At 40.4% G+C, this 12,335-nt stretch overlaps 1 protein-coding gene across 2 annotated transcripts; it reads right to left on the bottom strand.

The window, feature by feature from the left end:
* Window positions 1-4,090: 4,090 nt before the first annotated feature.
* Window positions 4,091-12,012, bottom strand: LOC100696414 (V-type proton ATPase subunit C 1-A). 2 transcript variants are annotated; one of them, XM_003459383.5, is made up of 13 exons: window positions 11,855-12,012; window positions 11,263-11,423; window positions 10,607-10,674; window positions 9,611-9,696; window positions 9,327-9,421; window positions 7,452-7,543; window positions 7,131-7,229; window positions 6,959-7,027; window positions 6,662-6,754; window positions 6,313-6,406; window positions 5,542-5,639; window positions 5,224-5,350; window positions 4,091-4,772 (listed from the first exon to the last, which is right to left on the bottom strand). In XM_003459383.5, the coding sequence occupies exons 2-13, from the start codon at window positions 11,392-11,394 to the stop codon at window positions 4,674-4,676; spliced, it is 1,152 nt and encodes a 383-aa protein (XP_003459431.1). In that variant the 5' UTR covers window positions 11,395-11,423; window positions 11,855-12,012; the 3' UTR covers window positions 4,091-4,673. The 2 variants fall into 2 exon arrangements, with proteins under 2 accessions (XP_003459431.1, XP_005464958.1); XM_005464901.4 differs by lacking the exon at window positions 11,855-12,012 and adding an exon at window positions 11,534-11,719.
* Window positions 12,013-12,335: the final 323 nt, after the last annotated feature.

Below are 12,335 nucleotides of genomic sequence, written 5' to 3'. Positions count from 1 at the left end.
ACAGGGAGAGGGAGAGGGGTAATTTCTCTACAAGCAAAAGACATCTAAAAGCCAGAATTAGAACATCTTTATCTTTTCATAGCAGCTATATGGTCCTACTATCAGCATCCTGTTTTGCAATCTTGGTCCCTTTTCCTCTTCCCCCTAAATGTCAGCTGTCTTGTATTCTTCTTTGGTTAGTATTTGTCATGGTTTTGCGTCATTTGACCCGGTGTTTTGAGTTTCTTGTGTTTTGGTGTCTATTACATATTATGTTATGGTTGAGGTTTGCTCCCTCTCTCGTCTGCCTATCTTCCGCCCTGTGTCAAGCGGGTGTGTCAGTCTACGTTTCAGTGTTTCTTGTTTTATTGTGACAGTGTTGTGTTCCATTTTCAGTGGGTTTATTTTTGCTTCCTCTGTCTTGTTGTGTCTAATTAGCCCCAGCTGTGTTTCCCTCCTGTTTCTCATTCTCCCTCGTTATTCCTTGTGTATTTAAGCCCTCTCTTCCCCCCTGCCTGTTGTCCTGATCTCCCTTATGGCGGCGGTTTGCTCTGTGTGTTTAGTGCTGAGTTTCTCCTGGTTTGGGTTTGTATTTTTCCCCCATCAAGCAATAAAGCTGTGTTTTGTTTTGATTTCAGTCCTGTCTGCCAGTCTGCACTTAGGTCCAGTCCTGCCTGCTCCACACAGCTTGTTTGGGACAGTATTAATATATAAAAGTGGCCTTGTCCTTTATTTTTTTCTGAGAGTTTTATCTTTTTACTTTTTGGATTTGTTGTATATTTCAGTCCTAGCTGATAGACAATTTTGTTGTTTAAAATTTTTATATTTCTGTTTGTTGAATGTTCAGTGTTTCCTGAATCAGCAAACCCTGCTGTATTGCATTTTTTTAAACTGTGAATTTTGAATTAAAACTAACATAAAGTCTTTTTTTTTTTATACAAGGAGGAAAGAGAAGAAAGAGAAATGCACATTTCCACCAACAGGAGCAACATCTGAACCAGCATGTTGATCATGAAGACTCCAGCCTCTCCAGAAATTCTAAGCACCGTTGAATTTTCAGAGTTTATTAAAATAAAAATAAAAGACTGTAGACATTAAAAAGAGATGGTAGCTGATTAAACAAGAGCTCAGTCACTCTGATAAATAGCTCCCAAAGATGAGGCTGATCAGCTGCAGGTGCGTGTGATTATGCCCCAGGCATGGCAGGACTCGACCGCACAGGTTTCAGCTGGGAGACATGGAACACGTTATGAATCTTCATGTTAGCAGACAATTTCAACCGAACCGTCACAGAATTAATCACAGTGTCAATGCAGAACGACCCAATGAAGCGAGGAGCCAGCTTCTTTGACTCCGTGCGCAAGGGCACGTTAGCAGTGGATAACCAGACTTTTTGACCTGGAGCGTAGGGTGGAGCAGCGATCCTGTGATGGTTGGCCATTGTTTTGTGGCTCTCCACATGCGCCAGCAGCGATGGACATGGTGCTAGGCGAAAGGAACCTCGTGAGAGATGGAAAGAAGAGGAGGTTGATAGGCCCGTGGCTGAGGATGTCATCGAGTCGTGGGCGCACTCCACCCATGCCAGTTGAGAGCTCCACTGGGACTGATTTGAGGACACCAAACGTAGCATTGCCTCCAGCTCCTGCATGGTCCTTTCAGTCTGTCCACCAGGCCACCAGAAGAAGCATTGCATAAATGTGCAGGTGCGGTTCTTACCAAGGTGACAGGAGAACTTTGTGGAGTGGGCCCACTGGATCACTTGGCCGAGAACTGCAGTGGGGCGGACCCGTCCCTGGATCGGGTTCTCCCCATCAGCATTTCCTTTCTTCTTTTTTTTTAAATTTTATTTATAAGATTTTAACTTCAAAATTACAGAAAATAACACCAGACAAAGCAAAGAATATTCAAAACCAATAACAGAAGAAAAAAGAAAACAAAGAAAAAAACAAACAAACAAACAATTTTTTTTTAAAAAAACCCAAAGAAGATTATGATGAATCCCCATTTAAAATGATTGGCTGGCTTCGATGAAGACAAAAACATCTACAAAACTCCATCACTGGCTTTAAAATTGGGGCATAGCCTCAAGAAGATTGCAGTTATTTTTGAGCGCAAAGCAAAATGTCAGATTTGGACAACAAGGAATTTCTTAAGAATCTGGACAGAAGCAGAGGTCTTTATGAGATGAAATGGGATGTGTGTGTCATCCCATTCTCTACAGACTCTAAAGGAGAGAAGCATACATGTGCATCTTGATAAGTACAGAAAAGGAATACCAAAACAAAATTAACAATGATCCCAATAAGAAGAACTGGTCCAAGCTGGCCAATTTGTGTGAAGTAATCCTGTTTAACCACAGGAGAAAGGGTAAGGTATCAAAAATGCCAATGACTGCATTCACCCTATGTGACACTTTGGGAGTTCATTTGGATTTGGCAAGTAGGATTTTCAGAGTTTGAGCAAAAACATTTTGAGCACATTCATATAAGAGGAAAAAGAAATAGGAAAGGTCCTATCCTTTTAACGCCTGGGATGCTTTCCTCAATGGAAGCCTTGGTTGCACGTTGGCAGGCCTGTGGAGTGCCTAATGAAAATCCCTTTTTCTTCTCCAGACCTGAAGGGGAGACCCACTTAAGGGGATCGGGTGCCACCAGGCAGATTGCAAGGGAATGTGGAGCCAAGCATCCAGAGACACTGTCCTCAACCAAGTTGAGAAGGCATGTATCCACACTGCCTACAGTCCTAACCCTGAAAGGTAATGTGATGGACATTCTTGCAAATTTTCTAGGCCATGATATCCGAGTCCACAGACAGTATTATAGGTTGCCTAAAGGAACCGGCTTTAGCGAGTTGGCTAAAGGGCTGATTGCTGTAGAAGAACGCTGCCCGCTTGTCAGACTTCAATGGAGTGAGCTTGGATCAAATCCAGATTGTCTTTATGTTTCAGAGTAAATGTCTTGTACTATGAAGTTTGCTTTTTGTTATGTCACTACTAAGTGCAGGATGTGGACAGTGCTCTTTCAGAGACAGAGATGTGGAAATAATCCTCTTTTTATTCCTCAGCATCAAGTATGTTATACTTGTAACTAACATGGATTATATGACTACAACAAAACTAAAACATCTGGATTGCCCCATGTACTTTTTGAAAGCACTGTTTTAGCTGCTGTTAGATGTCATTATTGAAACTTGGTGAATAAACTTATACAATGTGAGAATGTAATCAAACTGTTTATCACGGGGAAAACACTTAAGACTAACATCAGTTGACATAATGTAAAGCTGCCGTTGTTGGAGGGAAAAGGGTCACATGTCTAATCTGCTGGTAATTGCGACAATATTGTGAATAAAGGAGCATGTTTGCCGGTGTTTTTGTGTGTTAGAGCCTTAAATTTCAGTTTAGGAGGCTTAAGGTGAGGAGCAAGACAATGGGATGAAGTGTTTAAATAGAATTCTATTGGCTTAATTGTAATCATACTCCAGAGTAGCATGATTTGCTCCATTACGTGACGACTGCTGTGCAGACTCTGGATTCAGTTACAAGCAAATGATGGCTGCGCTTGATATTTTGTACAGCGTGATGAAGTCAAGTTGTGCCATCCATCTTTACACACAGTCAGTGCTTTTCACACAATACGGTATTAAGGATGAATGAGCACAGAGTTCAACCATATACAGTTTTGTAGACGTTTTTTCCTGTCACCCCTCCTGTCTTGTTGCTTTTCTCACTACTTTGTAAATAAACGCTGTGTAATGACAAGCGATTGTTTAGTGTGGCTGTTTGGGTCTTGGGGGCAGCAAGTGCCTCGTTCATGCTAGGACCTGGACCCTAGACGGGTTGTAACAATCAGTGATTGGCTGAGGATTGTGCGCTCGTCCCAGTACAAACATTTTTGGTAGAATAAGAATGGAATTCAGATTCAAACTTCCATATTCCCACCAATGTATGAAATTGGAAGGGGATACTTTCCTTGGAATTCTTCAAACCTCAATCATAAAGTCAATGGGAGAGATTCCAAAAACATGGTAACCCCTTACTGCAATCCCGGTGTCATCCGGTGTGTCTGTCATGCACCATCCCTGTAATTTCTGTCTATATCACTTGAAATGCTGTGGTCTCCATCACATTTATTCAATCAATGGCTTACACAATACTCAGATATAGATATCTTTTGTTTTACAGTAAATACACAACATGAGACAACAACATAAAGTCATCTGTGTTTCACAATGTGTGCAGAATCTCAGAAACACATACCAGATGTGGTGGCCATGGTTACAATGATGAAATTGCCCAAATGTAAACACAAATCTCTGAACACAGCTACAGAAGATGGCTATCACTTCACACCAGCACACATGGAATGACACAGTAAATACGTTTAGCTCTCCAGTACATTTTTCTTAATTGATTTCAAGTTGAGAAAAAGCTAATTATCAGCGTGCCTTTAAAAGAAAAACTGTAAACAAAAACATTTCAAAAGTTTTTTTGTTTGTTTGTTTTTTTGCCTTGGTTGTAAAAGTGGTTGAAGCCTTTTCACCACAAGGAATGAACATGCAGCTCTGTCATTCAAGCAGCTGACGAGGGAGGGGAGAGAGAGAGAGAGAGAGAGTGGGTGGAGGCAGTGGTTTGACCGATGAAGAAAAAACATAACTTAATAGATACTCAGAAAGACAAACGATCAGTTAAAGTGTTAAACTTTGAAATCCAGCAGGTTGCAGTCGATTTTGTAGTAGACGTAAGGATAATATTCCTGCTGGCTCAGGTTCAGGCCTGGGATGTCCATCGCAGACTGGAGAGAAAACACAAGAAGCAGGATATTAGTGGGTGTGAGCAGCCAATGCGATATCTGTGTGTGTGTGTCATATAATGAAACTTTACACCAAATCTAACTTCCCTCACAATCCAGATTCTTGGAAAAAAAATACACCTTGTTTGGATGGAACAGACACAGCTAGACCAAATGTGCTACTTACCTGTTCCAAGGTTTGCCTAAATGAAACTTTAGATTTGAAATGTTTAATAAGAACTTTTTATTTTTTTCTTCTTTTCAATTGTCAACATTATAAATGCATTACACAAACAGAATCAATGCTGCTCAACTTAACCTATATCCCATCTGCAGTAACCAGCTCCTGCCATGAGAGGGAGCAGGTGTTATACCCTGACACAAGGACGGATGCAGAGATTGCAGCATCTACTTCCCCTTCCTACTCAGTGCTGAGGATTATTGAAGCACTCACATCAATGATAGCTGCAGCGCTGCTGTCCAGATGTTTGTACAGATCATTGAGCACCTCCCTCAGCTTCTTCATGGTCTTCTTGTTTGGCTGCAGGAGCATAGCTTGAAAATTCACAGGCAACCCATATCTGTAAACCAGATAAATAAGACAAGAACATGTTCAACTCCACTTTCAGACTTAAAAAGTTTAAACTACAAGTACTGTCATCAGTGAACAAAAAACAAGGCAAGCAGTGCCAGGTTTTAGCTTTTATTTTTCTCTTTGTAATAGTTATGAGTTGATTTTGTTGGCAGTGTGATGTTTATTCAATAGGCCTACCTTAAAACAGATTCCACAAAGACTCGTAGTGCTTTAATGTGAATCCATGCAATGAAGGCTTCACTAAAGTTCACTTTCAGCCACCGTACAAGTGGACCCTACAGAGATGAACAACAGTAACCATCAGTTTTATGTGCCAGACTCATGAATCGTAAATTCATTCACAGTAAGTGCTTTAAAATATCTGTTTTTTAATGAAAGTGCCTGCTGACAGGCCCTCTTTCTGTCCTAAACAGCTGTATGTTCTGTAGCCACTGACAAACTTTCTTTAGGTGTGTGTGCACTCAGCATTTTCTGACTCCTGCTGGCTCCACAGTAACTGAATTTCTGTGAACTGTTTCAGTCTTTAATTGGTTGTTTGTGATGAAAGCAAACACTCCAGTTTTCTTCCACAGAACACAGTGGGGGGGAAATCCATACAGTTATCAGGCTTAACAAAAAGAAAAAGATTGTATATGCATACAATAATATTTATCAATCCAGTGAAAACAAGTATAAACAGTACAAATTAGCATGACATGTGGTAGAATCTTATCAGTCTACCACACAGAGCATCCAAACTTTATTTCTTAACCACATGGAAGATTTTAAATTAACAGAATAGCACAGTAGGCTAATAATTCAACATATAAGTACTACATATATGCTAACAGCAGCTCATGGGCTAAAACATGCCAAACCATTTGGGCCTTTTGACTTTTCTATTACTTGCACAGCAAACCCAAAATAGAACAAATAAATGAGATTAGAAAAAAAACTATGGGAACTTACAAACTGCTTCTTCTTATCTGTGGAGAGCCGTGTCATCTCTTCTTTATCTGCCTTCATCTCCTCTTCATTGTACTGAAAGTCTCTTACTGTGAACCTATGAACATCATGGAGAGGACACAAAACCAGTTTCATTTAACCAGAAAGTGATTTTTATGTGTAGAGACACCAGCTCATATTCTTCACATATTTAAATGTGTGAATATCAGTTGTGGGAACATAATGCAAGACACATCTACACATGTAAGAACATCAATTATATATGTGAGACACATATATAATTTATATACACAGAGCTGTTTATATTCACTGGGAAGAATGGTGGTTATAATAACACAATGCCATCACTTACTTGTTCTCTCTAGCTTTGTGTTTGAAGTCATCAATAGCTTTCCTGAACAGAGTGACACTGAACAGCCCACTGTCACTGTCTTCAAATAGCAGACTAGAAGAAAGGTCAGGTACTATTTTAGTGATATAATAATAGGACGTTCATAATGTAAATTAACTGATTTGTATACTAAGTCTCTAAATACTTATTGTCAGAAATAAGAACAAAAAAATTAAATTGTCCCAAAGAGCAAACTAAACAATAGATGCTTGATAAGGGCATTAACAAAATATCTGTTTCATGGATGACATGACTTACTGTGAAGACCGTGGGACCACCATCTCAGCAAGCGTTTCATACGCTTTCTGCCAGTCAGAGTATCCCGTCCTGAACAAACAAAACAGCGCAAAACTCATTAATGCTCATATTCCTTCTCATTCAATAAAAAAATCAATCAGGACATAGCTGTGTTTACTTGGGGCTGACTCACTTTGGTACGACGACCAGCAAAGTGATGAGGTATTCTGAATCAAGTACAAAATCATCCTTCTTGACAATGTCAGCCAGGCTCCTGGTCAAAAGGCTCCCCCTGTTGGCACACAAAAGCATTACAACAACACAGACACATATGAGGGTCCTGCTGTTGATAAAAGCTTTTCAGAGTCAGAGTATACAGACAAGGTCAAGGTAAAACACAGTGAGGTGGGGGAAAATAAAGGAAGTGAACGGTCATCCTAAAGGAAGTTCCAGGTCGGCACTGGAGCCTTCATGTCATGTTACAGGTGCACTTTTGTCCATGCGAGTAACTTACGCATTCTTCCTTTCTAAGTTCTGCAAGTTTCCCTTCAGGTTATTATACGCTGATGCTCTGGTCTTCAAGTCATTGTCAATCTGAGTTACTTGCTGTAAAAAAACAACAACAACAAAAAAAAAACCCATGGCAATAAATATTAATGACTGACAAAGTAAAATACAACAAAAGACCACAGAATAAAATAACTGCAGTGAGGGACCTGGATTAAATAAGTGAGAAGATATTATTAAACTTTGCTGCTACTCATGAGTATGTAAAAGTTAAAAAAAAATAAAACCATATATACACTACCAGTCAAAAGTTTGGACATACCTGCTCATTTACCATTTTTTCTTCATTTTTACTACTTTTTACATTTTAGATACTCACTGAAGACATCAAATATATGAAGCAAGATAAATGGAATTATGTAGCAAAGAAAAAAATTGATAAATAACTCTAAATATGTTTTATATTTTAGATTCCTCAAAGTAGCCACTCTTTGCTTTGTTGACAGTGCTTGGCCTTCTCTTCATGAGCTTCATGATGTAGTCACCTGAAATGGTTTTCACGTCACAGTTGTGCCTTGTCAGGGTTTATTTGTGGAATTTCTTGTCTTCTTAATGGGATTGGGTGACACACTTGTGTTGTATGGAAGTCAGGTTGGTACACAGCTGACAGCCCTATTTGGCAACTGTTAGAATTCATATTATGCCAAAAACCAATCAGCTAAGTAAAGACAAACAACAGTCCATCATTACTTTAAGAACTGAAAGTCAGTCAGTCTGGAAAATTGCAAAAACTTTGAATGTGTCCCCAAGTGCAGTTGCAAAGACCATCAAGAGCCACGATGAAACTGGCTCATATGAAGACCAAAAGAAGATCAAGAGTCACCTCTGCTGCCGAGAAAAAATTCATCCAAGTCACCAGTCTTAGAAACCGCAAGTTAACAGCACCTCAGATTAGAGCCCAGATAATTGCCACACAGAGTTCCAATGGCAGACACATCTCTGCATCAACTGTTCAGAGGAGACAAATCAGGCCTTTATGGCCAAATAGAAACGACTACTAAGGAAAACCAACAAGTAGAAGGGATTTGTTTGAGCCAAGAAACACGAGGAATGGACATTAGACCAGTGGAAATCTGTGCTTTGGTCTGATGAGTCCAAATTTAAGATCTTTGGTTCCACCTGCCATGTCTTTGTATGATGCAGAAAGGTCTCTACATGCATGGTTCCCACCAATGGTGTGATAGTCTGGGGGTGCTTTGTTGGTGACACTGTTGGGGATTTATTCAAAATTGAAGGCACACTGAACCAGCATGCAGCGACATTGCGTTTAGCTGAACCAACATTTATTTCACAGGACAATGACCCCAAACACATCTCCAGGCTGTGTAAGGGCTGTTTGACCAAAAACGAGAGTGATGGAGTGCTGCATCAGATGGCCTGGCCTCCAGAGTCACCTGACCTAAACCCAATCATGATGGTTTGGGATGAAATGGACCGCTGAGTGAAGTCAAAGGGCCAACAAGTGCTCAGCATCTCTGGGAACTAATTTCAAGACTGTTGGAAAACCATTTCAGGTGACTACCTCATGAAGCTCATCGAGAGAATGCCAAGAGTGTGCAAAGCAGTAATCAAAGCAAAGGGTGGCTATTTTGAAGAATCTAAAATATAAATTATATTTTGAGTTATTTCACACTTTTTTGTTTACTACATAATTCCACATGTGTTCATTCATACTTTTGATGCCTTCAGTGAGAATCTACAATGTAAATAGTCATGAAAATAAAGAGAAAACATTAAATGAGAAGGTGTGTCCAAACTTTTGACTGGTAGTGTATGTTCAGGGATATTATTTTTATGTTTCCAACCTAAAAGACAGACCTACCTTTGAGATGATTTCAGAGATGTTTTTAAGAGACTGCTTTATTGGATATTTTGCCATATCCCATTGAAATCTTGTAATGTAGGTGACAAGATCAACTAAAGGGAAAGAAAACAAAAGCTGTAAAAGCAACACTATTACCTGCTTATTATCTCACGGCAGCCTAAAGTTGATATCATTATTCTGCAGCTAACCATTCTTTGCATTACCCCAATTAAAAATACAGATATATGTTCCTTTTTTTTAAAACATAATCCAAACAGAGAGTGTTGTAACCATCACCGTACCTCCATTGGCCAGTAGGTTCTCCTGCACTTTGTCCCTACTGTCCTCCAACACATCAGCCATGTACTGGGCCACCTTCTTCACCACACTGTGAACACCCAGGAGAGATCAAAAATGCCATCTCAACACAAACTGCATGCACTAAGCATCACATGACCCCCAGGACCTGATTTCCCCCAACCAGATTTAACACAAACTGAAGCATACATCAAAGGGTTTCACATATTCGTGTAAAGATGATCTCCTGACAAGGTCATTTATAAAACAGCAGACTTTCAGAGCTCAAGATTTTTAACCACACTGTTCCGTGGCACATCAGAGCAGCTGTGAGGCCACGGAAACACCAAGAGCCAAGTCACATTTGATGGCTAAAAGTTCCTAAGAAAGTGCATCAGTCACTAATGTTCAACTTTTACCCATCTATTTTGCAATGTTATTATCATATCAAGTGTCAAAAATCAACTTAACGTTTTAACTGAAACAAGTTAAGAATTTAGCAGTTTCTTTTTCAGATGTGGCATGCAGAAACTTCAAAAAGGAACTGGATTAAAGAGAGGCTGTAGGCAAACAAGTGAAACCGTGTTGCAAGGTTGGTCTTTCCCACAGTCAGCAGAGGAAGCACATCAGAGCTCAGGCACTAAGAGCTGTGTGTGAGCTTTGGATGTCAATATTTCCAAAAGACTAGAGATTACAGTCAAACATACTCATGAGAGTGAAGTCATCTGCTATAAATATGACTACAGAAGGAGCTGTGGGTGTATCACCCAACTGTAAATTGCCAAGTTTAGACTGCAGAGCTCGATAGCCTCAGGTCTCTGTGAAATTCCTCATTGTTACAAAGGAGAGGAAGGATTACAGAGTGGCAGAGGACTGGGAATGCAGGTTTTATCTTCAACTCTCATTAATAGGTCAATAGTAAGAGCCATTATAAACAGGAAATAACTTTTTAATGAGAAAAACAATGTTCGGTTCAAATCAGAAATTAACAGGTTGCATACCCTTCAACAAAGGAATCTAATTTGGCCAGTTCATCCGACAGCCCGACCAAGACATCCAGTGTCCCAACCTGTTTTTGGACACAAAAACAAAAATGAAACATGTTTTGAGTCATCAGTGCTGTGATTTGGGTCTTTTTCAGCGGTGTCAGCAGGGTTGTGTTTAAACAGGGACGTCTGGGGTTCAGTCTGCCTACAGTGACATCCAGGGGGGCCCTGTGCGCTTTGGACGGCGCCTCTTTGTCCAGAGGCATTCGTGCATTGCTAACAGCAGCAGTGGGACATTACAACCCCGCGTAGCACCAAGGTCAGTGGGGTTACTTCACCTTCAGCACAGAGAGTGACCATTCAGAAAAGCAGAGCTGCTCTGTGGATGAAACACTCCCCTACCAGCTGCTTCAACATGAAGGCAATAGATCTGTGTACAGACTGCTTCCGATACACAGAATCAGTTTATTCTTGACAGTGGATGCAGAAGGTGAGTGATTTTGATTGTTAAACATCTAAAATGACTTTTTGAAATGAATGGGGTAAATACTTATGAATTACTACAGTGTAACAGCTCTGTGCTGCAGCACAGGAGGGAACAGCAGGACAGTGTGGCAAGCACTGTCCTGTGTTTATACACTATCCTGAAAAGTGTATAAACCGATACTAACCTTGAGGTCTGGGATGTTGAACTTGTGGTTGGTGGAGAGGTTGTTGGTACGCGTGGTGGCTGCCATCATTTTGTCCCATGTTTGCTGGCAGGTCTTATCTCCCGGTGCAGAGATCAACCAAAACTCTGTCATGTTTCCAGCACTGGTGCAGCTCGAGAAAGCTGGAAAGGAAAGCCAGACTTAGACTAGTGTTTTCTGTAATATTATCAACTTCAGCATTTAGTTAAACAACACTATCTGTCTGATTACAAGTTAAAGACTGTTTACTTACAGGGACACCGTTCCCCACTAAGCAAGCTGATGCAGTGATGCTACACTAGCAACAATTCATTCAGGGTTAAAGACAATTACATGCTGACGTTTCTCTTTCACCAACAGTCCATATCTTCACTCCCCGACTACTAACAAACGTTACAATACCGTAGATAAAAAATAAGCAATAAGTTACATAAACCGTAGCTGGCAAAACAAAAACATGGTTAAGGTCAAGCAGCATCCAGCTGGGATTAGCTATCGTTAGCCATTTCGCTAGCTTTGCTATTAACGGTAACAACGCAGGTACTTTTTGGCATCGTTTTAGCAGTTCACTCACCGGGGTATTAAAAACGTTACAGTTGTTAGTGAAAATAAAGGTGTTTATAGTGTTTCTATAGCTTGACAGTGTTCATAGTTGCCATTCAGCACAGTTCGTGAGGTTCCTGACAGCAGTACCAGTCAGCTGATCTGCAAGAGGAACCGGAAGGCCTCTCACACACTCTGCGGAGACCCAGCAACGACCCCAGCTGGCGGTGAGCGAGTACTGCAGCCTGGCTCAGCTTGAACCCACAAAAACCCTGACTGGTGGTGGTGCTCGGGCTAAAAAACGCTTGAGTTATGTAGATAGTTTAGACTATAATCCGGATAAAGGAGAGTGTGTTTAGCTAGGCCACATTCTGAAACAAAAGCACCAAGATTGTTAGACACTTATGTAACAGTGAATAAAATTAATGTAAGGTTATTTTGATGAGAAAAATATTCTTATTTTAATGGAATTTCAACAAATTTCCTTAATTACAAGCCCCAAATCTCAGACT

This window comes from Oreochromis niloticus, linkage group LG11 (assembly GCF_001858045.2).
Source record: "Oreochromis niloticus isolate F11D_XX linkage group LG11, O_niloticus_UMD_NMBU, whole genome shotgun sequence".
In the NCBI taxonomy this organism is placed as follows: domain Eukaryota; kingdom Metazoa; phylum Chordata; class Actinopteri; order Cichliformes; family Cichlidae; genus Oreochromis; species Oreochromis niloticus.
The sequence above is the reverse complement of the archived record's forward strand: the minus strand, read 5'-3'. Positions and strand labels throughout refer to the sequence as shown.

Coding starts and splice junctions, on each gene's coding strand:
- LOC100696414 (XM_003459383.5), bottom strand. CDS start 11,394: ATGACAGAGTTTTGGTTGATCTCTGCACCGGGAGATAAGACCTGCCAG. Junction 10,675..11,262: donor TCAACATCCCAGACCTCAAG/GTTAGTATCGGT, acceptor GTCCAAAAACAG/GTTGGGACACTGGATGTCTT. Junction 5,640..6,312: donor CAGATAAGAAGAAGCAGTTT/GTAAGTTCCCAT, acceptor TCATCTCTGTAG/GGTCCACTTGTACGGTGGCT.